At 42.3% G+C, this 25685-nt stretch overlaps 1 protein-coding gene across 1 annotated transcript in view; it reads left to right on the top strand.

Moving 5' to 3' along the window:
- Positions 1 to 22060, top strand: part of atg4da (autophagy related 4D, cysteine peptidase a) — a 34636-nt gene extending 12576 nt beyond the window's left edge. Inside the window, exons 4-11 of the mRNA XM_060899069.1 lie at positions 755 to 928; positions 1012 to 1351; positions 1451 to 1515; positions 4952 to 5091; positions 13195 to 13273; positions 13363 to 13439; positions 19004 to 19123; positions 19340 to 22060. Coding sequence (XP_060755052.1) covers positions 755 to 928; positions 1012 to 1351; positions 1451 to 1515; positions 4952 to 5091; positions 13195 to 13273; positions 13363 to 13439; positions 19004 to 19123; positions 19340 to 19507 — 1163 coding nt within the window. The 3' untranslated portion in view covers positions 19508 to 22060. The remainder of the gene's footprint in view (positions 1 to 754; positions 929 to 1011; positions 1352 to 1450; positions 1516 to 4951; positions 5092 to 13194; positions 13274 to 13362; positions 13440 to 19003; positions 19124 to 19339) is intronic.
- Positions 22061 to 25685: the final 3625 nt, after the last annotated feature.

Genomic DNA, 25685 nt, shown 5'->3' with positions numbered 1-25685 from the left:
CTTCCTCTGGTTTCCTTTCCTTTGCAATACAGGGTCTTCTCATTTTCCGTTACTGTAGTCAGTCTTCCGTTTTTCACGCGCACGCTCATTGTTCTCTCAGGTTGCAAATTTGTATCCCACAACGTGTTACGAATGGGGAAACCCCGCCACGTCATGCATGACGTAGTATCTTGGTTAAGGTCACGGTGAGGCAAGAAAAAAATGCTGGAGAATTTAGGGCCACGGGCCTCTAAATTCATCAAATGTTCTTTTAGTAAAAAAAAGTCATAAAATTTGAAGTCTGATTCAAATTCGGTAGCTTTCAGTCCACTAAAAAAATAACTGGGTGTCTGGGAAATTTTTTTTTTTAATGGCCTAAATTTGAAGAATCTGAAAGGGAGTCTACTTTTTAAAGGTACAATTTGCAAACTTGGCATGTGATTCTAGAAAGGAAATAATTGTATGATTTTAAAGACAGCTTGGGAAGATTGTGATTTGCAACATTGCCTGACAAAAGATGTAGCTTTTTTATTTTATTTTTTTAAATTTCCATGTTCTGTTTTTTTCTGGCCCAGAAAAGGACAAAACGCAACTGCTCAGCTCTGCATTCTTTCTGTTAAACAGCATTTTTTTTTTTTAACCAAGTCAGTTGAAGGATTAACAGTCCTGTCCTTGAAATAGAAATTTACAAGCTCGCAAGCTAAAACTACAGACTGCTGCTTTAAACCTGCGAATTGACGCCTTGTTTTTACAAACTCGCTGCCTCTTTCCTCAGAGGAAGTGGAGCGTTTCCGGCTGGCGTTCGGCTCGCGAGTGTGGTTCACCTACAGGAAGGAGTTTCCTCAGCTGGACGGGTCTAACCTGACGTCGGACTGCGGCTGGGGCTGCATGCTGCGAAGCGGACAGATGCTGCTCGCCCAGGGGCTCATGCTCCATATTCTGCCTCAACGTACGCAACAAAGACTCAGAAATTCCGATCGATGCATCACGTGTAGTATCTGTTACTAACCAACGACGTTGTATGTTTTCCAGACTGGAGATGGCTGGACTGTCCTCAGCTGGCTGACGTGGATTTTGAGGTGCTCAGACCTCGGTCGCCGTCTCGGCCGGTCGCTCTTTCCATCCCCTCCTTCAGCTCGACGTGGAGCACATCGGGACCTGAGAAACGCGTGCCTTCAACGAGTGAGGTCCTGAAACGAACGGAGTCGAGACAGGAAGCGCAGAGCGAGGGCCTCCACCGCAGGCTTGTGTCGTGGTTCGGGGACGATCCGGCGGCGCCGTTCGGAGTCCACCAGCTGGTCGAGCTGGGCAAGAAGTCAGGGAAGAAGGCGGGAGATTGGTACGGGCCCTCGCTCGTCGCACACATACTGCGGTGAGTGAGTGGCCGTGACCGAACGTCACGTTTCTCTGCTGTTACGTTTTATAAACATGCATCACAGATAATATTGTTTGGTTTATTTGTTTTGTTTAGAAAAGCAGTGGTCAAAAGCATGGAGTTGGACGATCTGGTCGTGTACGTGGCTCAGGACTGCACAGGTGCCGAGTATGCGTTTACTGTCATAAAGTACACTACAGCCAAAAGTATGTGGACACCCATTCCATATTTACTCCCCCTTTCCTGTTATGTTCGTTCAGCTCCGACAGCATGAGCGAGAACAGACACTGATGATGCGTCAGGAGTAACGTCCTGGGTGCACCAGTTCATCCCAGAGGTGTTCAGTGAGGTTGAGGGTCAGGGCTTTGGGCTTTATCCAGGACATTTGAGTTCTTCATTAACACACCTCAGAGATACACGAAGATCGGTTCGTGTTCAGAAACGTTGTCTTGCTGGAACAGATTCGGACCTCTTGGTTCCAGTGAAGGGAAATCGTAATGCTGCAGCATCCAAAAACAAATAACGCACGTTCAGTTGTGTGGTAACCGTTTGTAGAAGAACAACATGAGTGAGATGGTCGGGGTGCACATAGTTTTGAGATACAGTGCTGTACAGAAGTCTTGGTTGCATGTAGACCAAAAATGGCTTTAAAATTAATGAGATGAAATGTTTCAGCAGTGTAATCAGTAAGCCGTAATACAGTTGTGCTCATAAGTTTACATACCTTGGCAGAATCTATGATTCTTTGACCATTTTTCAGAGAATATGAATGATAACACAAAAACATCTTTTCCACTCATGCTTAGTGGTTGGGTGAAACCATTTATTGTCAAACGACTGTGTTTTCTCTTTTTAAATCATAATGACAACAGAAACTACCCAAATGACCGTGATCAAAAGTTCACATACCCTGATGATTTTGGCCTGATAACATGCGCAGAAGTTGACACAAATGGGTTTGAATGGCTTCTAAAGGTACCGTAACGTCCTCACCTGTGATCTGTTTGCTTGTAATCAGTGTGTGTGCATAAAAGCTGAGTGAGTTTCTGGGATCCAGACAGACTCTTGCATCTTTCATCCAACCACTGACGTTTCTGGATTCTGAGTCATGGGGAAAGCAAAAGAATTGTCAACGGATCTACGGGAAAAGGTAGCTGAACTGTATAAAACAGGAAAGGGATACAAAAAGATATCCAAGGAATTGATAACGCCAGTCAGCAGTGTTCAAACTGTGATTAACAAATGGAAAATCAGGGGCTCTGTTAAAACCAAGCGAATGCCACAAAGTATCTCGCCTACAATACGCCAAACAGCACGGAGACGAGCCTCAAAACTTCTGGAACAAGGTAATTTGGAGTGATGAGACCAAAATTGAACTTTTTGGCCACAACCATAAACGTTACATTTGGAGAGGTGTCAACAAGGCCTATGATGAAAGGAACACCATTCCTACTGTAAAGCACGGAGGTGGATCGCTGATGTTTTGGGGATGTGTGAGCTACAAAGGCACAGGAAACTTGGTCAAAGTTGAAGGAAAGATGAATGCAGCACGTTATCAACAAATACTGGAGGCAAATTTGCACTCATCAGCCTGGAAGCTGCGCATGGGACGTACTTGGATGTTCCAACATGACAACGATCCAAAACACAAGGCCAAGTCGACCTAGCCTGGGCCCGCCCATCCTAAGCGTGACGCAACACGAGGGCCTGTTGCGAGCTTAGTCTGGCCAGGCAAGCTATCTACAGCTCTTCCAAGCTCCCGAAAAATCGGGAACCAATCAACTTTGAGCATCTCCAACGGCCCTGGGTAGAGGCGTGTTCAAGGCAGTGACGTAGTAGAACTGCGACCGGAAGCCATAGATTGTTTACAGAATCATGCTGTATTGAAAGCATTCAACGGGAAGTTCTCATTGAAAACGGAGCAAAGAGCAGCCCTGGAGGTATTTATTGAAAGGAAGGACGTTTTCGCCTTGCTTCCGACCGGCTTTGGTAAGAGTTTAATAATAGGATGTCTATGGTTTAATCTACCAGTTAGCCCCGTCGCGTCACATACGTCAGAGGAAAGAGCGATGTGATTGGTTTAAGCTTCGTCACAGCCTTTTCTGGCTTCGACCAGTAGCAAACTGAGGCATTTCAGGGAGGCGGGTCAACCACGGGCTCTGGGAAACGGTTGGGCTTAATATCTTGGCCAGACCAATAGCTCGTAGAGCTTTGAAGTCGCGTTAGCCAGACTAAAGTCGACCTGTCATTGGCTCCAGCAGAACAAAGTGAAGGTTCTGGAGTGGCCATCTCAGTCTCCTGACCTCAATATCATCGACCCACTCTGGGGAGATCTCAAGCGCGCAGTTCATGCAAGACAGCCCAGGAATTTACAGGAACTGGAGTCTTTTTGCCAAGAAGAATGGGCAGCTTTACCATCTGAGAAAATAAAGAGCCTCATCCACAACTACCACAAAAGACTTCAGGCTGTCATTGATGTTAGAGGGAGCAATACACGGTATTAAGAACTGGGGTATGTAAACTTTTGATCAGGGTCATTTGGATGTTTTTTGTTGTCATTATGATTTAAAAATAGAAAACACAGTTGTTTATCAATAAATGGCTTCACCCAACCACTAACCATGAGTGGGGAAAAAAGTTTGTGTTATCATTCATATTCTCTGAAAAAAGGCCAAGAAAGCAAAAATTCTGCCAGGGTATGTAAACTTATGAGCACAACTGTAAATAAAACATAAAGTTGATATTTGGCGTGAGACGATGCTTTGCTTTAATTTAAAAAAAATTACAAAATTAAAAAAAAAAGTAGTCTCCGGTCCAACAAGTGCAGTTTTATGTGGAAATGAGCTGTAGGTTTTACTGAGCGTCTTACAGAACCAGCCACAGTTCTTCTGGACGCTTTGACTGCCACATACTTCATTTTGCAGCAAAAATTTTCCAGTAACCTTCACTGTTTGTTTGTTTTTTTATCTGAAAAGCGCTCTGTTCTTTTGTAATATGCTGCTCAGACATGTTACAAACTTTTTTTTTTTTTTGTTTTACTGTAACATTTAATTTTGCACTGGAAAAATAAAACATTTGGAACTCCTTTGTCATGATGTGACTCGATAACGTAGAAGTCTCATCTCATCATCTCTAGCCGCTTTATCCTTCTACAGGGTCGCAGGCAAGCTGGAGCCTATCCCAGCTGACTACGGGCGAAAGGCGGGGTACACCCTGGACAAGTCGCCAGGTCATCACAGGGCTGACACATAGACACAGACAACCATTCACACTCACATTCACACCTACGGTCAATTTAGAGTCACCAGTTAACCTAACCTGCATGTCTTTGGACTGTGGGGGAAACCGGAGCACCCGGAGGAAACCCACGCGGACACGGGGAGAACATGCAAACTCCGCACAGAAAGACCCTCACCGGCCACGGGGCTCGAACCCGGACCTTCTTGCTGTGAGGCGACAGCGCTAACCACTACACCAACGTAGAAGTCATAAAATATAAATCTATAATAAAGCGTGTATGGAGAGGAGATATATATTAGCTAGGGTGCTGAAGATTTTTGCACAGTTGCTTATTGATAAGCATTTCCTTGTTTATAGTGTACAAAGGGGATGTGATGCAGCTGTGTGAATGGAGCTCCTCTGACTCCGAGAGCTCCGGCTGGAAGTCTGTCATCATCCTGGTCCCGGTGCGACTCGGAGGAGATTCACTGAACCCGTCCTACACTGAGTGCGTCAAGGTAAAACCCGGTATATCGTTATCGTCAGGAATATAGAGCAAGAGATGAGTTACGTACGTGTTTACTGAGTGCTTGAACTCCATGATTGAAAGTTTTTAAAAAATGAATAAGATTTTTTTTTTTTTTTTCCCCCTCTCATGCCAAATAATTTCCTAGAGGAGTTTGCAGCACCTCAGGAGTGAGTTTATTAACACTGTACCTTTATTGTACTGGTTTTAAATTCACTTTTAAAATATTTGTCAGTATTCTCATTATTAGTTCATCCAGCCGACAGGTGATGAGTTTATTCCATCATGTGTTGTCCGTCGTCCACATTTCACAAAAATCGCTGCTTCTCTTTCAATTCTTCATCGATTTTTATTCTTTTTGTCAGGAAGGAAGGTCGGTCTGCCTTGGGTGCATATACTATAGCTGCCTTCTACCCAAATTTGCATAATTGCAATTAATAATGAAGATATGGAGTAATTAATCAATCCCTAATGAGCAGTTTCCACACAAATCGCTTCTTCTTCAATTCTTCACCGATTTTGATTCTTTCTGTTATGAAGGTAGGGGGACCTAGGGTGCATAGAACTTCCACCCAGATTTGCTTCATTACAATTATTAATGAAGTTACGGACTAATTAAGCCTTAATAAGTGAGCAGTTCAACAAAAATCACTTCTTCTCGGTCAATTCCTCGCCGTTTTGGATTCATTCTGGTAAATAGGTCAGTATTCCTAGGGTGGATATCGCTTCTATATATAGCTTGTATATGGGTCTGTCTCAGAAACTGGGTACTGTGGGGGTCCCCCACTAAATATGCTCAGTCAATAAACTATACGGTTTTGAATGGTGATGTTGGTTTTAATTTGAAATAAAATGATGGAAGAAATAATGCAGATAAAACTAAATCTTTGATGTGAATACTCGATTCAGAATTTGGCAAAAATTCTGCAAATTTGTGGGAAAACGGCGGCTTGATCTGGGACATGATAAACGGTCGACTGCATCGCATTCCCTTAAAAAGGTTGCAGTCCACTGAAAAGTCTACAGTTATCACTAATTGTATTTTAAGCTGTAACTTTATCCACCTAAGGATTGGTGCGCTCACAGAATAATCATAACCGTAATAGAACATCATGCAGAATATTTCATCACCGTTGTAACTCCATTTTCCGCAAACCCAAAACCAATACGATCGTGTGTTTTGATCTAAACGGAAAGCCTCAGGGTCGAGGTCACGACCTCACCAAAAGTAGGAACTTTAAAATCACTACACCATATAAACATTTAGTTATAAATCTGCGATTTTGTTTTTTAAAACGAAAGCTGAAAGTTCGGTATAGAATATGTTTCTTACAGAATATGTTACGATGGTAGCTGGTCTTGTATGAATTTCTGAGCTATAAAATGAGTTGTGGTCTATTTTTTACCGTAGCGTGTTATTTGTGTGCGGGGAAGGACACACATTAACAATTTGCATGTGTAGAATGGAATTTTCCACTCCAGCAGTTAGAAGTTGATCGTGCTTCCATTTGCGGTCTTTCTGTTACGCGGGTGATCTGTTCGGGCGTTATCGCTGAAAAGGTGAGTTTTGAGAGTTTATTTTGTTTTAGTTTTGCAGTATAAGGCAATAGAATGTTTCTTTTTCATCTTATTTTCATGTTTTGTAGTGTTTGCGTATTTTGGCCAATATTTTGCAACCATGGTCAATTTAGATCGAACTTTTGATAGAATCTACGGCCAGTCATTTTGCCCCGCCCCCGCCTCGCACTCCGTCCGGTGCGGTAGTGATGTCCCGTTGCTCGCGCGCCGCAGCAGAGACCCGCGCGACCTTCAGCCGGTACAGTCGCTGTTCTTTTACCACCGCCGTTATTCTCATCTTTCCGGTGCGTTCTTGATTTTTCCATTGTGTCCTATTTCGCCATATCAAATACCCAAACTGTATCATATTATTCATATTTAAGTGAATCATCAATTCAGTCATCGTAACTTGGCATTTTTAACCCAAGCAATCAAAAAGGGGACATTTATTCAATATTTTCACTCATCTGTGAAGGAGCGGCTTTAATTCTTCATGATGTCGTTATTTTATATGGAAATCAATTTTACAAAAGCATTTGAATTGTAATAAAAAAAAATGTTCCACAGTGGAGGCCAGATAAAGCAAGATACTATCTTTATTCTTATTAAACATGACAAAAGAAACACTGAGTGTTCGGTAAATGCAAAAAAAAAAAAGTAAAATTAGAAAATGTATTTTTTGACCATCATGTCCTAAATGAGAGAGCAGTTTCTGAGACGGACCTGTATAGCTTGCAATGTTGTATTGCGCAATTTAGATCGCTCCTTCTGGACTAGATTGGGCTGGAGTGAGCTACGCCGTCATTGATGATCTCGTTTATTCTTTTTAAGCACTCATTTTAAATATCCATGTTCAAAGAATTTTTATAAGCCAAAAAAAACCCCCCAATCATTTTATTTATTCGTTCATTCATTCATTGTGGGTGATGTATAATCAAAGCCTGAAATGAATGAATGAATGAAAAGGAAATGTGGTGTTACTTAATAAAGAATTTAATGAAAGCGATCTCTAGTGTCAATAACTTTTATTTATTTATTTATCTTTCTTCTCCCCAAGACGATGATGTCTTCAGGACCGGAGTTTACACTTTGCTTAACGGTTCTCTGTAACATGACAAGCTGCAATATTTTTTTTTTCTCTCATTTTTATAAAAATTTAAAAAGGGGAAAAAATGAAGATGGTGATCAGACGACTGTTTGTGTTTATAGCAGCTCTGACGTAAGTCAGAACAGAACCAACTTGTTTCATGGATGTTCCACAGTGTTAAATGGTAACTATAAATAGAGTTTTAAAAAAATGGTGTAATTCATTGATGAATTGAATTGAAAATTGCAGTCGATGGTAAGATGAACAAGACAGTTCAGGAAATTAATCGCGTCCGGCTGCATCGCACCACCCCATCGTTGATTGTTTTGCTATCAGACCACGCCCCATTGTGATTTATTTCCTTATGTATTGGGTAAACTGGAGTGTGTGTGTGTGTGTATATGGCCCATTCTATAATTGCGGGTACGTTTCAAGTGTTGAAAGAAAACACACTTCGAATTTAACATTACAAGTATTGTCAGACTAATTTTTTAAAATTTTTTAAATCTTTAAACTGGGCAATCCATTAACAGAATTGACGATAAGTGTTTCCACCATTTTGTGTCTTAACTCCACATGCTAACTAAGGTGGTGTTTACATTAGACCGTATCCGTCTCGTTTTCGTCATGGATGCACTGTCCGTTCACATTAAAACGCCGGGAAACGACTCCACAGGCGGAACAACTTGAATCCGCCAGGGCCCACGTATTCAACCCAGTACGTATCTGATCCGGTGCTGTGTAAACATTGAGGAACGAGGATATGCTGTGCTGAGCTCTAGCTGACGTCGTCATTGGACAATGTCACTGTGACATCTACCTTCCTGATTCGCTGGCGTTGGGATCACACACACAGCGGCTCAGTCCCGAATCACTGCTCGTGCGCTTCACTCGCGCGCTCTGTGAGCTGCGTAGGGCCGGAGTGCGCACCCTCCAGAGGGCACTCGCTGTTCAGGGCGGAGTGATTTGGAGCGCAGGAGGAAGCGCTGAGCCGCACTGAGGTTTATTTACACGTTTCAACTTATTTACCTCCTTCAGGCGCTTAAACTCAGTGAGAACATGAACATCACAGCCAGGTGTGTTTATCTGCTGGAGAAGGTGTTCGCTTGCCATCCTTCCACTTGCAAGTGGTGAGTGACTTGCGCATGCCCGATATGCACTGGGATCATGTGACGTGCCGTCTAATTAGTCATGTGATTAGTGTATCCGTGTATTGGCGTTGCTGTGCATACGCGAATCGTTTTAAAAACATTAATCTGATGATCCGCTGATATGGTCTAATGTAAACACCACCTAACCTCAAACTAGTTCGCACACGGCAAGTATAAAAACAGAATTTTATGGATTTTAATCTGTGGGTGGTAAAAGAGAGCAACTGGGCTTGCTTGAAGATTCTTGAAGACGTTTCACCTCTCATCCGAAAGGCTTCTTCAGTTCTGTCTGACTAAGGCCAAGTTTACATTAGACCGTATCTGTCTCGTTTTCTTCGCGGATGCACTGTCCGTTTACATTAAACCGCCTGGAAACGCCGGGAAACGGGAATCCGCCAGGGTCCACGTATTCAATCCAGATCGTGTCTGGTCCGGTGCTGTGTAAACATTGAGATGCGCGGATACGCTGTGCTGAGCTCTAGCTGGCGTCGTCACTGGACAACGTCACTGTGACATCCACCTTCCTGATTCGCTGGCGTTGGTCATGTGACGTGACTGCTGAAAAACGGCGCGGACTTCCGCCTTGTATCACCTTTCATTAAAGAGTATAAAAGTATGAAAATACTGCAAATACTGATGCAAATACTGCCCATTGTGTAGTTATGATTGTCTTTAGGCTTGCCATCCTTCCACTTGCAAGTGGTAAGTGATATGCGCTGAGATCACACACACAGCAGCTCAGTCCCAAAAACACTGCTAGTGTGCTTCTCTCACGCGCTCTGTGAGCTGCGCAGGGCCGGAGTGTGCACCCTCCAGAGGGCACTCGCTGTTCAGGGCGGAGTGATTTGGAGTGCAGGATGCCTGCGGAGCCGAGCGTATCCGTGTATTGGTGTTGCTGTGTGCACGCGAATCGTGTATTGGTGTTGCTGTGTGCACGCGAATCGTGTATTGGTGTTGCTGTGTGCACACTAATCATTTTAAAAACGTTAATCTGATGATCCGCTGATACGGTCTAATGTAAACATGGACTAATAGGGAGTATCAGGTATTTATCCTCTCATGGATGAAAAGCTCATCTAAAGTGTCGTTGAGTCGTCCTGTTGGTGTGGGTCACTGGAGGCTGGGTGTGAACGGCCTCGAGAGTCGTTAGGGTGATCAATGGATTGCCCGTTAGGGTGATCAATGGAATGCTGATTCTCTCTGTCCTCCTGTGAGTCACTGAAAACAGCTGGGTTTTGGTGTGCATTCGTTTGTCTTTGAAGTGTGCCAAGGACTGCATTGTAGGTGGCTGATAAATGATGTCTTGGGCTACATCCACACGACAACGGCAACGAGATTTAAAAAAAAAATATCGCGTCCACATGGGCAACAGATCAGTAAAATATCAGGTACATACTGTATGGCAACGCAACGCTTGCTGAAAACAATGCAATACACATGCCACACCTCTAGGTGCGCTGTAGGACGGTCCCATCGGAGACACCAGAATAATAGAAGAAGTAAGGACGCATGCGCATAAACTATTATGCGCGAGACTTCATATTGGCCACAAAGTCAGAAAAATCTGTTCGTAAAATTACGTTATAATGACCAAATACAATGAAAAGTATTTTTCCAGTCTCACCTGTGAAAGGTAATCCCATGTGATCTCGTTTGGACGGCAAACCTGTTGGTACAGTTAAACGCAGCACATGAATGAGGCATCTTTATTCTCCGCTTTGCCCCATTCAATATGGCGGCGAGGATGACGTATGATTCTACACGGAAGGCAGCATCTTTAATGGTCCGGAATAAATTGAATGCTACACGTTGATGGATTACTTTGTTCTTCTACGCCCTTTTTGAGGAATGTATTGTAGGACTTAAACCAACATCTGAAGAGGTGAGATCGCTCCTTTTTTTCCCTATTTTTGCTGGCGGGATTGACTCTGCCCTAAGGGCTATTTTCTCTCTCTCTCTCTCTGTCTCTCACTTTGCACCATTACACAATAAATATTCACAGTGAAAATATTTTGTAAGCGCGTTTCATGAACCAAGTTATAGGATTTGTTGACAACTCGCATCGAGTTCGTTACACTTCTACCCGGCGTGAAGCACATGTGGTTGTGACGTCATCGTAAACAAATCCGTTCTACTCATCCAGACGACTTCGCAATGGCGCCGTTGCCAGATCTTTCCACTCTGGAACCCGTTCTCAAAAGATTTCGTTTTGGGGCACCCAAAACGCCGGTGCTGTGTGGACGCCAGGCCGAAACGATAAACAATTTTTTCAGATTCACCTGAATCCGTTGCCGTGTGGACAGGGCCTCAGTTGTCTTTGAAGTGTGCCAAGGACTGCATTGTAGGTGGCTGATTAAATGATGTCTTAGACCCCCACCTCTGTCCAGTGATGGCCGTTCCAGGTTGACAAAAATGGCTTCTTTAACTCCTCGTTCATACCAACGATCCTCTCTGGCTAAAATGCGTACGTTACAATCCTGAAATCAGTGTCCTTTGTTGTTAAGATGAAGATAGACAGCCGAGTCCTGGCCTGAGGAACTGGCTCTCCTGTGTTGAGCCATGCGCCTGTGAAGCGGTTGTTTTGTTTCCCCCAATATATGAGTCCGTGCATTCCTCACTGCACTGAATTGCATACACTATGTTGTCCTGTTTGTGTCTGGGTATTCTGTCCTTAGGGTGGACCAGTTTCTGCTTCAGGGTGTTGCTGGGTCTGAAATATACCAGAATATTGTGTTTGTAGAAGATCCTCCTGAGTTTCTCAGATAGACCAGAAATGTAGGGAATGACAATGTTCTTGCGTTTGTTCCTGTTATCCTCCTTGTCCGTTCTGTTCCTTTTTCTGCTCTTGAGGAAAGACCAGTTGGGATACCCGCAGTTCACAGTACTGACAGTAGTGCGGGTCTAAATACAACAGCCGCTCATCTGAAGGACACAAAGCAACCAATCAGATCACAGATCAAAAACTAGGCGGCCAATCGAGAAGACACAAGAACAATATCACAATAACAGAGTTGATGAATAATTAATCTACTGTTACTGTAAAATCCTCAACATTTTGTTCAAATTAACGAGAGAAGACACAGAACACTGTCTCTCCCTCACTGCCTTTCTGAAGTTTCCTGCCAGAGGAAGTGACATCACTCAGTGCAGGTGTCATGTGTATTATGATGATGATTATTATTATTATTATTATTATTATTAAAAGTCTTTGTGGATTTTATGCGGTTTTATAACAGAGTTGACAAGACCATTGGGACGGATTTAAAAAAAAAGATCTTTTTTTTTTATGACTGAAATTTCACATAATACGGAAAACAGACTTTTTATGCAGTTGATTTTTAGAACAGTGAATAGAATAAGCCCCCAAAAAACAGATTGTTAGACTGAATCACTTCCTGTTTATTGGAGTTGAATGGATGAATCAAGGCCAATTTATGCTGACAACCCAGTCCTCGCAGACGGTGTCGCAGACAGTGTCTGCGTAGCCCCCCCACCTTCGCAGACGCTCTGCGCGCACCTCCCAAAAATTGTGACCACTGCAGAAGCCTCGCAGACAGCGCCACAGACGAGGGCTCTGATTGGTCCACTCTACCCGCTGTACACGCACTTCCGCTTCCCTACTTTCCCGGTTTTTGTTTTCACGACCGGCATTTTTAAAAACACGAGCGAAGATGGAGCAGCATGAAGAGCGGTTGATTGAGGAAGTACGTACATCTATACAACTCCAGTTCTAGTCATTATAAAAAAAAAAAGTTCTAGTCATTATAAGTAACCGGAGGATAAACACTCCACTAACCACACCCACCAACTACGCCTAGCGACTTCGCGCCCCCTTGCGTTGTGCCGGTGAATAACATCGCGCACGCCTATACTCCCCGCTCAACAATAAATTACAACTGTCTGCGAAAAGCTATCTGCGAAAGCCTTGTCGCAAGAGCATGCAGAGGCCTTCAGGAGTCGAAGACGGCCAATAATGTGGGGGGAGGGGTGGGAGTCGTTTAGTTAATGTTTTATGGATAAATTGGTTCTAAACTAGAGATCAAGCATCGCTATTGCGAAAAGTTTGTCGTCATTTGCATTATTGTTCCAAACTGATTCAATAAAGTTTTAGTTTGTGGAAAATAACGAAAGGTTTCTCTCAGATGCGAAATGTACGGCGAATTCTGGAATGATACAATTTTTCCATTCATATTTAACGATTGAAAAAGTGGGAGGAGTTTTATTTCCAGATATTCATTCACACTGTGATCAATTCAGCGACTTTATGTTCAGTAACATTTCACGACTGTTTGTTTTCTAGAATCTTCTGAAGTTGGACTGCTGTATCGGGATCATCGGTGGGAAACCCAGACACTCGCTCTTTTTCATCGGCTTTCATGGTGAGTTGCGGTAAAAAAAAATTTTTTTGGCTTCTCGATTGGCCGCCTAGTTTTTGATCTGTGATCTGATTGGTTGCTTTGTCCTTCAGATGAGCAGCTGTTGTATTTAGACCCACACTACTGTCAGCTGGTGGTTGACGTCACACAAGGAAACTTCCCGCTGGAGGTAAGAACGTGTCGTTTTAACGTCACGTGTTTGGGTTGAATATGAGCCCGATAAAGCAAGGGGTTATTGCATCATAAAATATCCGAGCCAATCATGTTCCAGTATGTTGATTTTTTTTTTTTTCCCATGGAATTTTAGGAACCTGGAAGGGTGACATGACTCTTAAAGTGCCATTCCACCATTGGATGTATTCTTTGGCATAAAATACAATATATTTTATGACAACATGACTAGACAGAGAAATCTTTTAGCTTCAAAATGATATATCAAACACAATTTTTTGACGACAAGTATATTAATTTTGCGACCAAAGTCACCTACCCTTTTAATTTCCGCTTCTTGTGTACCACGTGTCGGTCTATTTTTGGACCAGGAAACCCCCAAAGTGAGAGAGTCATTTCTCCTCGTATATGGGGGCCAAAAAAATTGGGAAAAATTTTGAGTTAATCTTTCAGTTAGCTAGATTTATTGGTATTAGCTAGATTTATTGGTATTATTTTTATCGCGTTCTATCCGCCATTGCTGATATGTGCCACGTCGCGTGGTACACAAAAAGGGGAACCTGCCGATGACATCACGCGCGGAAATTAAAAGGGTAGGTGACTTTGGTCGCAAAATTGATATACTTGTCGTCAAAAAATTGTTTGATATATCATTTTGAAGCTAAAAGATTTTTCTATCTAGTGATACCATTTATATATGTTGTCAAAGTATATTGTATTTTATGCCAAAGAATACATCCAATGGTGGAATGGCACTTTAAGAGTCACAAATAGGAAACTAGTAGCTTGGATTTTTCAGTTCGTAATCTGGTACGTTCTCTCGAGCTCTATAAACGTATCAGGTAAAATGTTAAACATTAGCACGTTAGCTTTAAATTCGGAATAGTGGGAAATTCTGTCGTTTTCCTTCGTATGTAACTGAAAGTAAAGGTGTCACGAAGCTGAGACTTTTTTGTGCGGTCTGATTTACTTTTAATGCACTAAATCAAATAATTGATTTCAGTTTGAAAGCAGGTTTCGGATGACCTTAAAGGACGGGATTCCGTTTGCATTGATGTAACCTTCAGTCATGCTGCGATTCGTTTTGTAAAGGAGGGATTTCATAACGAGTGGCCCTTCTGTAACCGCCTCTGTAACACTCGTAATACCTACTTCCTAATTTTGGGGTTAAAAATATTTAAGGAATTTCTGACTTGATGGTACAGAAAATGTGTTCTCATGCATCTGTAGTTTCTCAGACAAGGGAATTTTTTTTTCTTATTTAGCAACACACATGCAGGCTGAGTACTTGATGTTCGAATTCTGTCATGTTGGAATGTGAAGATTTTTACTTTATTTTTTTTTTTTAACTTCGCAAAAATGCTTCTCTGTCTGTTTGTTTGTTGACAAACTTAAAGCTAGACCGCCTTTCAGATCTTTCAAGTGTAGGTCATAAAAAAAACTTTCCCGACACCTAGTTATTTTTGTTTAATGACCGAAAGCTGCTGAATTTGAATCACAGACTACTAATTTTTAGTTTCTTTTTTAAATAGAGCAATTAATAAATTTAATCTCCACATGACCCTAAATTCTCTGCTATTTTTTCCTGCTTCACCATGACCCAATACAAGATACTACGTCATGCATCACATCACATGGTGGGCTTTCCCCGTTTGCACAAGGCATTGTGGGAGACAAATTTGAAACAGGAGAGAAAAATGGAGTATGTGAGTGTGCAAATGAAATGTGAAAGACCGACTACAGTAACGGAAAGTGAGAAGAAATATGTTATTTACCAGCTTAAGGTCGGTCTGTATGGTGAAATACCGTGACCGAGGTCTTGAAAGTACTGAGCGAGGCCCTCTGGGCCAAGGTCAGTGTTCAAGGCCGAGGTCACGGTATTTCACCATACGGACCGACCGTAAGCTGGTAAATAATATATTTATTTTTTTCTTTACCAAATTTTAACAGAAAACGAGAGCGCCCGAAAGGGAAAACCGAGCCGAGCCGCCATTTTGAATCCTCATTCACGGCTGTAATGCAAATGGCTTCCTCCTCGGTATACAAGTGCACTTCCATGGCAGGGAAAAAAACTACATTTTGCCGCCTATGTAGTCCCCTATTTATACAAAATTGAGTCATTCAAGATTCAGCCATGTTTTTGCTCGGCGTTAGCAACAGTTAGAGGTTTTTAGCTTTCTCCTGAAATGTTTTCTTTTATTTCTTCTTCCTCAGGGTAGTAAAACTCGCTTTCGCTGTGAACACTCTCGTTATCGCTGTCCATGCTGTAAAATTAATGCTATTCTCCTGAGAAATGCGAAAATAAATGTTGACAAAAATTGATACTATGTTTGTTGTTGTGAACAAGCGAGTCGCCAGAGGTCCGTAACCGGGGTCTGTACTGTAGGATACGGATCCGCTCGCCAGCCAATCAGAGCGCAGGATTTGATGGAAACCGGACCACGAAAAAAAAAGATGTGATGTTATATACAAAGGAAAGGAAATGCAGGAAATATCAAGCTAATAAATATCGGCGCTCAGTGAGCACCTTGGTGTGATCAGCTTTTCGTTTAGCGACAATGATGGAACTGTCAGTGCACGCTTAAAGGTAAACCTGCGCATGCGCACACGCACACGGACTTCCTCTGTCTGCTTGACTGCGCGAAGTGAGCGATTTCATGCACGTTATTTGCTTTAATCCCCTCAAATTAAATAACTTCCCAGCCACAGAACAGAATGTTCTGATATTTTGTGAGATATTAGAGAAATAAACATCTATCACAATGACCACGTTTCAGACGGAACTAAATTTCAGACTGAGGATTTGAGTATCGTTCAGATGAACACGTGATTTTAAAAGCAGATTTGGGAAAAACATTCCACCATATTTAGGGTCTGTATCCACCACCACCTCATTTCCAGAGAGCTTCAATCAAGCACTTATTGTTGCTAGGTTACAAAAAACGTGTAGCACTTCTTTCTCATTCCTTTGTTGTGAGCGCCGTCTTTTTATTTATTTACTTTTTAGAAAGACGATTTCAACTATTGATCATGGTAAGCCTTCAGAGTTAGATCGTAAATAACTGGGCTTTCAGTGACGTTTTTTGAATGTTGATATCGTAAGTCCCGCCCCTTCTTGATTTTGATTGGTCGGTGAAGGAGAAATGACGTTGACTAACTTGGCAGTATTCTATAATTTGAACTATTTTCAACTGAAAGCGCTCTGAGCACAGCGGGAGGTAAAAAGCTGGACGCTGAGGACGGTTTCGTGTGTCGAGGATGTTGAGCGCTGTCAACGATGAACTTCGTAGGATTCGTATAGAAAATAAACGCCACCAGCGCGCAAAAAAAAATTTTGGTGAACACAGGCGTTTAGTCATCATAGTTCTCACATACGGAGACGTTTTAATCTTCTAAATTTACTAAAAATGAACTGGATGGTTCCTATTAGACTTGTTGAGTTTTTAATCGGTCTGAATCCCAGCCTGTGGCATCTGAATATAATCCCAAAACTGTAGAGTCTAATCCAAAGACCCAAGCAGTAGAGTCCGAGTCGCCTCCCAAACTCTGGACTCTGAGGCTCTAGAGTCCAAATTTCATCCACAATCCCAAGCTGCGGAGTCTGGATCTACTCCGGGTTGAGTCCTGATTCCCAGGCTGAGTCCAGCGCTAGTCTGAAGTTCAGAGCTGTGACGTCTTTTAGTATTTAGTTTTTCCAGCCATGGAGTTTAGTCCACACAGTCTGGAGAGACGTGCATGTATCTAATGACGTACTCTATCAGTCTAAAGCTGCTTTTACACGGGCACTGGGAACGAGTTGCACCCAGTTTCCTTCGTGTTTACACTCTCACTCTATCGGTGGCAAATCGGAGGTTTGAGAAGTAAACGCACAAATCGCTCATTGCGGCCCGATTTCTCCAAATCCGACTGGGTTTCTGCATCTCGCCACAACTGGATGAGGGAAAGAACAACTTCTTTAGTCCAGTTATCGCTGCAATTGGTTTGGGAGTTGCATGACTCCATCAGTTAAAGGTGGAGAAGTTTGACAAGGAAAAGCACTCGAGAAGAACTGACCACTGGAAAAAATATATATATATATAATTTTTTTTTTTTTTTAATCTAAGTGGTTTTGTCCGGATGATAAATGAGCCGGATGAACACTATGGTGCATGTATAAGCCCCTCCTGTTTGCCACCGGTTGTGTTTAGATGGTAAGTGGGAACAAGTTGCACCAACTCATGAAGTGGAGCAAGTTGTACCCGCAGGTGTCGGATTGTTCTGGAACAAATTGTGTGTAAATGGGCAGTTACACCAGGGACAACTTGTTCCGGGAAGAACTTGTTTCAGTAAAAGTGCCCGTGTAAAATAGCTTTAGATTAGGATCTGGTGCACTCAGAAGATTTTTAATTTATGTATATTTTTTTAACAGTTACCCCCAGTGACTAAATCAGTTTCTCTCTCTCTGTGTCTTTTCTCTCCCTTTGTATCTCTCAATGTCCGTCTCACTCACTCTATCTTTTTCTGTTTCTCTCTCTCTCTCTCTCTCTCTGCCTGTCTGTATCTCTCTCCCTCTCCCCTTGCTTCTCTCTCTCTCTCTCTCTCTCTCTCTCTCTCTCTCTCTCTCTCTCTCTCTCTCTCCCCTTGCTTGTCTGTGTCTCTCTCTCTCCCCTTGCTTGTCTGTCTCTCTCTCTCTCTCTCTCTCTCTCTCTCTCCCCTTGCTTGTCTGTCTCTCTCTCTCTCCCCTTGCTTGTCTGTCTCTCTCTCTCTCCCCCCTTGCTTGTCTGTCTCTCTCTCTCTCCCCCCTTGCTTGTCTGTCTCTCTCTCTCTCCCCCCTTGCTTGTCTGTCTCTCTCTCTCTCCCCCCTTGCTTGTCTGTCTCTCTCTCTCTCCCCCCTTGCTTGTCTGTGTGTCTCTCTCTCTCTCCCCCCTTGCTTGTCTGTGTGTCTCTCTCTCTCTCCCCCCTTGCTTGTCTGTGTGTCTCTCTCTCTCTCCCCCCTTGCTTGTCTGTGTGTGTCTCTCTCTCTCCCCCCTTGCTTGTCTGTGTGTCTCTCTCTCTCTCCCCCCTTGCTTGTCTGTGTGTCTCTCTCTCTCTCCCCTTGCTTGTCTGTGTGTCTCTCTCTCTCTCCCCTTGCTTGTCTGTGTGTCTCTCTCTCTCTCCCCTTGCTTGTCTGTGTCTCTCTCTCTCCCCTTGCTTGTCTGTGTCTCTCTCTCTCCCCTTGCTTGTCTGTGTCTCTCTCTCTCCCCTTGCTTGTCTGTCTGTGTCTCTCTCTCCCCTTGCTTGTCTGTCTGTCTCTCTCCCCCCTTGCTTGTCTGTCTCCCTCCCTCTCCCCTTGCTTGTCTGTCTCCCTCCCTCTCCCCTTGCTTGTCTGTCTCCCTCCCTCTCCCCTTGCTTGTCTGTCTCCCTCCCTCTCCCCTTGCTTGTCTGTCTCTCTCTCTCTCTCCCCTTGCTTGTCTCTCTCTCCCTCTCCCCTTGCTTGTCTCTCTCTCTCCTTGCTTGTCTGTTTCTCTCTCTCTCTCTCTCTCTCTCTCTCTCTCTCTCTCCCTGCTTGTCCCCCATCTCCCCCCCCCCCCCCCCCCCCCCCAGTCTTTTCACTGTAATTCTCCCAGGAAGATGAACTTTAATCGTATGGATCCCAGCTGCACTTTGGGTTTCTACGCTCACACTAAAAAAGACTTCGAGTCTCTGTGCTCCGCCGTTAGCGGGGTGAGTGACACGTTCATGCCAAGCCTTTAACTCCCATCAGCTTTATTCCGACACAGTCTCTAATTAACTCCTGTAAACTCGGAGCTCGAACATCACACGCGTCCTGGCAGCTGGAATAAGGAGAGAGACGTTGTGTGTGTTACTGAACTGGACCACTCTGGCTCGGTGTGTTCATTAATGAATGTAGTTTTCCTTCTGTTCTCTCCTACGCTGTAGGCTTTATCTGTGCCTCAAGAGCGCTACCCGATCTTCACGTTTGTGGAGGGCAGGGGGCAGGACTACAGCCTGGAGGGGTACAGCAGGGGCAGCACAGACCCCAGCGCCCACATCCTCCCCCCTGACACCATGAACAGAAACAGCGCTGAGGGCTTTGTGTTGCTGTGAGGACGCGTCATGTGGAGCACGATGGAGCGACACGATACAGTGCACTGCAGTCGTGTGTGTGTGTGTGTGTGTTTGGGGGGGTCTTAGAAAACTGAATGGGTGCAGTGAGGATTTTTATTTTAGACATGACCTCTCACTACACTTCCACTTTTTCTCTCTGTCAGTCTCCTGTGGTCCCTCTCACCCTCTCCATCCCATCAGGAGCTCTTCCATCACAAAGGGCATTTTAGATCTGTTACCATGGCAACAACTGGTGATCTTGAATGCCAGTTACGTGTGGGAAGACACCTCACGATCCGTAGTTATGAAAGGTTTAGGCATCTTTTGTTCATTTTCCACCCTGTACGAGCAACTAAAAAACCCAGCACCACTAGGAATAAAGTTTGCCCCCCCAAGAAATAACAGTGGTGTTGACATTTTGAATGTCCTGTTAGGATGTTTCTAGCACAGATGAAGAATCGTTCAAAAGAGAATCATGATTCAAATGTTCATGATTCTATTTTTTATTTGAATGGTGTGAGGAAGGAAATGCATTTTAAAGGAAGCTGTAATGAACCCGGAACGAGAGACAGATACAGAATGTACTTGTAATGATCCTCTACAAGCGATTTAAAAACTGCTCCTCCGCCACCTCCTGTTGTCTCACTGATGGAAACCGCTCCAGAAATCCAGGAGATTTACAGTCTGTAAAATCCTCTAGGGCAGTTGTTGTAAAATTAACGTTCTTAAAGCAGAGCAGTTTCCTGAAACGGGACCAGATGGAAATTCCAAATGTTTCCCAAAACTCTAAATGAGCATGTGTCTGTCTTTCTTTTACATTTTAAATTTTTTTTTTAATCTCTGTCTCTATGAAAGAAAATGGGTTTAACTTGGTGTGATGGTGACAACAAGCTGCTGCTGCTGCTGTCGTCATTTCCCAGAACTGGATCTGGTCTTCTCTCTCTCTCTGTCTGTCTCTTTTTGTTTGTCTCTCTCTCTCTTTGCCTGTCTCTCTCTTTTTTTTTTTTTTGTCTCTCTCTCTGTCTCTCTCTGACTCTCTCTTTGTCTCTCTCTCTCTCTCTCTCTCTCTTTGCCTGTCTCTCTCTTTGCCTGTCTCTCTGCCTCTCTCTCTCTCTCTCTCTCTCTCTCTCTCTCTCTCTCTCTCTCTCTCTCTCTCTGCCTGTCTGTTTTTGCCAAAGGAATTCTGAAGGCAAAATGCATGCATGCATGCTCTCTCTCTGCCTCTGTCTCTTTTTGTTTGTCTCTCTCTCTGCCTGTCTGTCTGTCTGTCTGTCTCTCTCTCTCTCTCTGTCTATCTCTCTCTGCCTGTCTGTTTTTTGCTAAAGGAATTCTGAAGGCAAAACACATGCATGCGCTCTCTCTCTCTCTGCCTGTCTGTCTGCCTGTCTCTCTCTGCCTCTCTCTTTGTTTGTCTCTCTCTCTGCCTGTCTATCTCTCTCTGCCTGTCTGTTTTTTGCCAAAGGAATTCTGAAGGCAAAACACATGCATGCATGCGCTCTCTCTCTCTGCCTGTCTGTCTGCCTGTCTCTCTCTTTTTTTTGTCTCTCTCTCTGCCTCTGTCTCTTTTTGTTTGTCTCTCTCTCTCTGCCTGTCTATCTCTCTCTGCCTGTCTGTTTTTTGCCAAAGGAATTCTGAAGGCAAAACGCATGCATGCATGCTCTCTCTCTCTGCCTGTCTCTCTTTTTGTCTCTCTCTCTCTGCCTCTTTTTGTTTGTCTCTCTCTCTTTGCCTGTCTGTCTGTCTATCTCTCTCTGCCTGTCTGTTTTTTGCCAAAGGAATTCTGAAGGCAAAACGCATGCATGAATTCTGTCTCTCTCTCTTTGCCTGTCTGTCTGCCTGTCTCTCTTTTTGTTTGTCTCTCTCTTTTTGTTTGTCTCTCTCTCTTTGCCTGTCTGTCTGCCTGTGTGTCTGTCTCTCTCTTCCTGTCTGTTTTTTGCCAAAGGAATTCTGAAGGCAAAACACATGCACTCTCTCTCTCTCTCTCTCTGATCCTGGTGTGATTAATATCAGAGTTATTCTGGATCAGACTCGTTGTCCTCATATGATAATCCTCTTTTCTAAATCCTTAAATCTCGAATGTAAACAGTGTGACTGTTTGTTCCTGGACATTCCTCTTCTCTTCTTTTCCATCGTTTTCAGATTTTGTTCATCATGGGATCACAGGATTATTGTCTGATGAAATGAAACACTGGATTACACGAACACAACACTGGATTACTTTTTTTAACGTAGGAAGACACATTCGCTGTCTGTCTGTCTGTCTGTCCTCGATGTTATTGAATGTTGTTAAATCTGGAAATGCTACAGTGGATGTGCTGTTACTGTGGTTTAATTTATTAATTGTTCTTGTTGTTTTTATTATATAACCTGAGAATATACCTACTGAAGTGCACCTTTACTGCTCATCCCTGCTTCTCCAGCTGATCGAATTCTTTTTGTTTTAAAACATTTTAATTAATGATGGCTGATGTTAATATTACAATATTTTACTCCTCATGCATTTTCTTAAAGAAATAAGTCACTGATTGGACATTAAACTCTATTTTGATACCAGTTGTTTATCCCCTGTTGTTGTTGTTAAAACCTTTAAGTATTTACAGTATATCTGACATTTTTCCAAATCACCCAGCATTAGTTTAAACCCTATTCTAACAAACCCAGCTGTGGTTTTTCCTGCTGTTACTGTAACCGGAATGGGGATTTGGCGATCATTGGGACTGTAGCTCACCCGGAGAACACGCGTTTCTACTTTTCAACTGGACAAGACATGCTTTTCTGTTATGTTCTGAACATTTTACAAATTTGTTGTCCAACACTTTAGCCCAAGAGCATTAGCTCAAAATTGAGTCCAACCCGGAACAAATTAGTAACAAGCTGAATTTTTCAGAATGTGTTCAGAATACCCTTAGGAATAACATACTAAAAGTCCCCGGGAATCCACCTTGTGCTCTCTGAGAAATTCAAGATGGCGTCCAAAATGGCCACCGATTGGAGATTTTTCAATATCTCAGGGATAAAACATAATATAAATGCAATTAAAATGTTAAATTATAGGTTCTCTCATACAAGCAATGCAAATTCACCATTGTCACACTGTTAAAATTAAAATTAACCAAGATTACAAGGTCATTAACCCTTTGATGCAAAACATATGCACACCCCTTCTAATGCACAACATGGGTCAAAAATGACCCGCATTCATTTTCCAGGTTATTTCATGCTGGCTGAGTTTTTCTTTGCTCTATCTTTTGAAATCAATTTATTTTATGATTGAATATTCCAAGTATTCTTTAAATATCTTGTTTTTAATTACCACAAATCATTAATTTAATTTTTTCTTTCCTACTTTATGAACAAAAATACTTTTTATATTACTACACATGGGTCATCCAAGTGTGATTTAAAATTAAATGCCTTAATACTATAATAATTTGTTTCAAGTAATTACTTTAGCAGTGAACGGGGCCAGTTATTTATTTATTAACTATGTCGTTAGCTAAGCCAATTACAATAAAATTAGCTAACTAAAGTAGAATATGTCGACAGCTCGGTAGCTAATAGTAATTACTTGTAACTTTCTGACAAGTAATCTACTCACTCTCAAGGGAACCTAAACATGATCAATTTTTTCTAAGGTAATGTTAGAACAATTGAAAAACATTACTTGCATGTATGAAATGGGTAAAGGGCGCTGTGCTGAGCTGTGAAATGTCTGACACAAGCACAATTCACAGTTCCCACCAAACGCTGGAGTAAATGCATGCGGCTCGGTTCTGACCCATGTGTGTAAACTTGATGTAGAATTACAAAAGCTGTGCTTGTTCATAACTTAAGAAAGGAAAAATAAAAATGATTTGTGCTAAACAAGATATTTACTGCATATTTGGAAAAGTAAATGACAAAATGAATTTATTTCAAAAGTATATGATAGAAACACTCAGCCATACATGAAATAACCTGGAAAATGAACGCAGGTCGTTTTTGACCCATGTTGTGCATTAGAAGGGTAGTGATACAAAAAGGGTTTTTATTCAAAAAGTAAGAAAAGAAAAAATAAAATAAGGATGTATGATGATCAAAAACAAATTAATTGAGGAATACCTTGAATACTGAATGATGGCATTAATTTATTGCAAAGATATAGAAGATAAAAACTCAGCCGGGTCACTTTTGACCCATGTTTTGCATCAAAGGGTTAATGTGGAAATTACATGGAATTTGATGGTTGACATGATTGACAGATTAGCTTAGTAGGCTACCTACATACATGAACATAATGTAAGACAACAATTAGACATCAATTTCCTTAATATTTAGTGCATCTTTAAGCTTTGATAAAATATTAAAGGGAAATTAAATTTGAGAACTCTATCTTCTAAAACTACAATGGCAAGCTGTTTCAGTTCACTTCTTCAACATTCCGGCGACTTTCATGACAAAAAGGTCTGCCTCAATAAAAGCTCTTGCTTATAAACAATGAGTAGACTTAAACACTTCTCAGTGCCTCAGTTGTAATGCTTGGACCTTTGTTGTACCATCAATGAAGTAGGGAATTTATTCAAGCTTGTTTAAGGGTGGAAAAAAATTCATCTTTGAGTTTCTAGCGCCAGTCTTTACTACTAGCAACGCCAGTGTGTTCGGACAAAAAATGACTGAACTCAGCATGACCTTTTAACATGCCATTTTTCATTTTACACCACCAATTTACTTTAATATTAATGAAAATAAGTGCTCCAACCCCTAGTAATTGTGTTTGTTGTTTTGTGAACAGAATAGGATGATACGGAGTGAACGAGTAACCAATGGATCCACACTCTATAATCGGTAGTGTACATTAAATAGCACATGTATAGATTTACAATTATAAGTCTGTAATTATTAGTCCTAAACATTAAGAACTGAAGCCATTTCAAAAACATATGAGATATCTTCATGATACCATAACGATTATTTTGTCATAACAGTCATTGTTATTTCTTCTTGGATGTGAATTTATGGGCCAGGGCGTTTCAAGATTGATACTTGATTCAAGGATCGGACTGGATGAAACCTACGCACATTCATAGTACTGTGCACATTCATAAATGTGAACTGGTGAAGTGCCAAAAATATGACAATCTAACCAGACATGGCAAGCGAACACATTATACACAAATATACTGTTATAATAATGTGTACATCTCATCTCATTATCTCTAGCCGCTTTATCCTGTTCTACAGGGTCGCAGGCAAGCTGGAGCCTATCCCAGCTGACTACGGGCGAAAGGCGGGGTACACCCTGGACAAGTCGCCAGGTCATCACAGGGCTGACACATAGACACAGACAACCATTCACACTCACATTCACACCTACGGTCAATTTAGAGTCACCAGTTAACCTAACCTGCATGTCTTTGGACTGTGGGGGAAACCGGAGCACCCGGAGGAAACCCACGCGGACACGGGGAGAACATGCAAACTCCGCACAGAAAGGCCCTTGCCGGCCCCGGGGCTCGAACCCAGGACCTTCTTGCTGTGAGGCGACAGCGCTAACCACTACACCACCGTGCCGCCCAATGTGTACATTGTTATTATATAATGTTAATACACAATGTAATTAATACACACATGTTGGAATTTACTCTCCTACCCTACAAAACATATATTCTGACCTTTTAATTGCATTAATATTTTGCTTTGGGCCTGAGATATGGGCAGATCTCCATTTGGTGGCCATTTTGGACGCCATCTTGAATTTCTCAGAGAGCACAAGGGGGCTTTCCGGGGACTTTTAGTATGTTATTCCTAAAGGTATTCTGAACATATTCTGAAATTTTCAGCTTGTTACTAATTTGTTCCGGGTATATGGAATCAATTTTGTGCCAAAATGTTCATACAATACTTTTGAAATATCAAACAAAAACGACAAATCAAAATTTAAAAAAAATTTTAAAAAGTCATTTTTTTTAGACTGGCAAACAAATTATTCGTGTAATCGTGCAAAATATCAGTCTATTACTCTTCAGAAACCTTTTATTTTTGTTCCACGTCTTTCTCAGTTTTGTCTGACGTAATTTATTTTGGTTGCGATTCCAGCTTTCTCGTTTGCGCTCCCTGACTTTTTGCTTGCAGTTTTGGCACAAACTTCACGTGTGGGTGGGCTGTCCAGGAATGCATTCCCATTGGCTAACTTGTGTTT

This window comes from Neoarius graeffei, chromosome 18, assembly GCF_027579695.1.
Source record: "Neoarius graeffei isolate fNeoGra1 chromosome 18, fNeoGra1.pri, whole genome shotgun sequence".
NCBI classification, from domain to species: Eukaryota; Metazoa; Chordata; class Actinopteri; order Siluriformes; family Ariidae; genus Neoarius; species Neoarius graeffei.
Note: the sequence above shows the minus strand (reverse complement) of the source record. Positions and strands in the feature narration are given on the sequence as shown.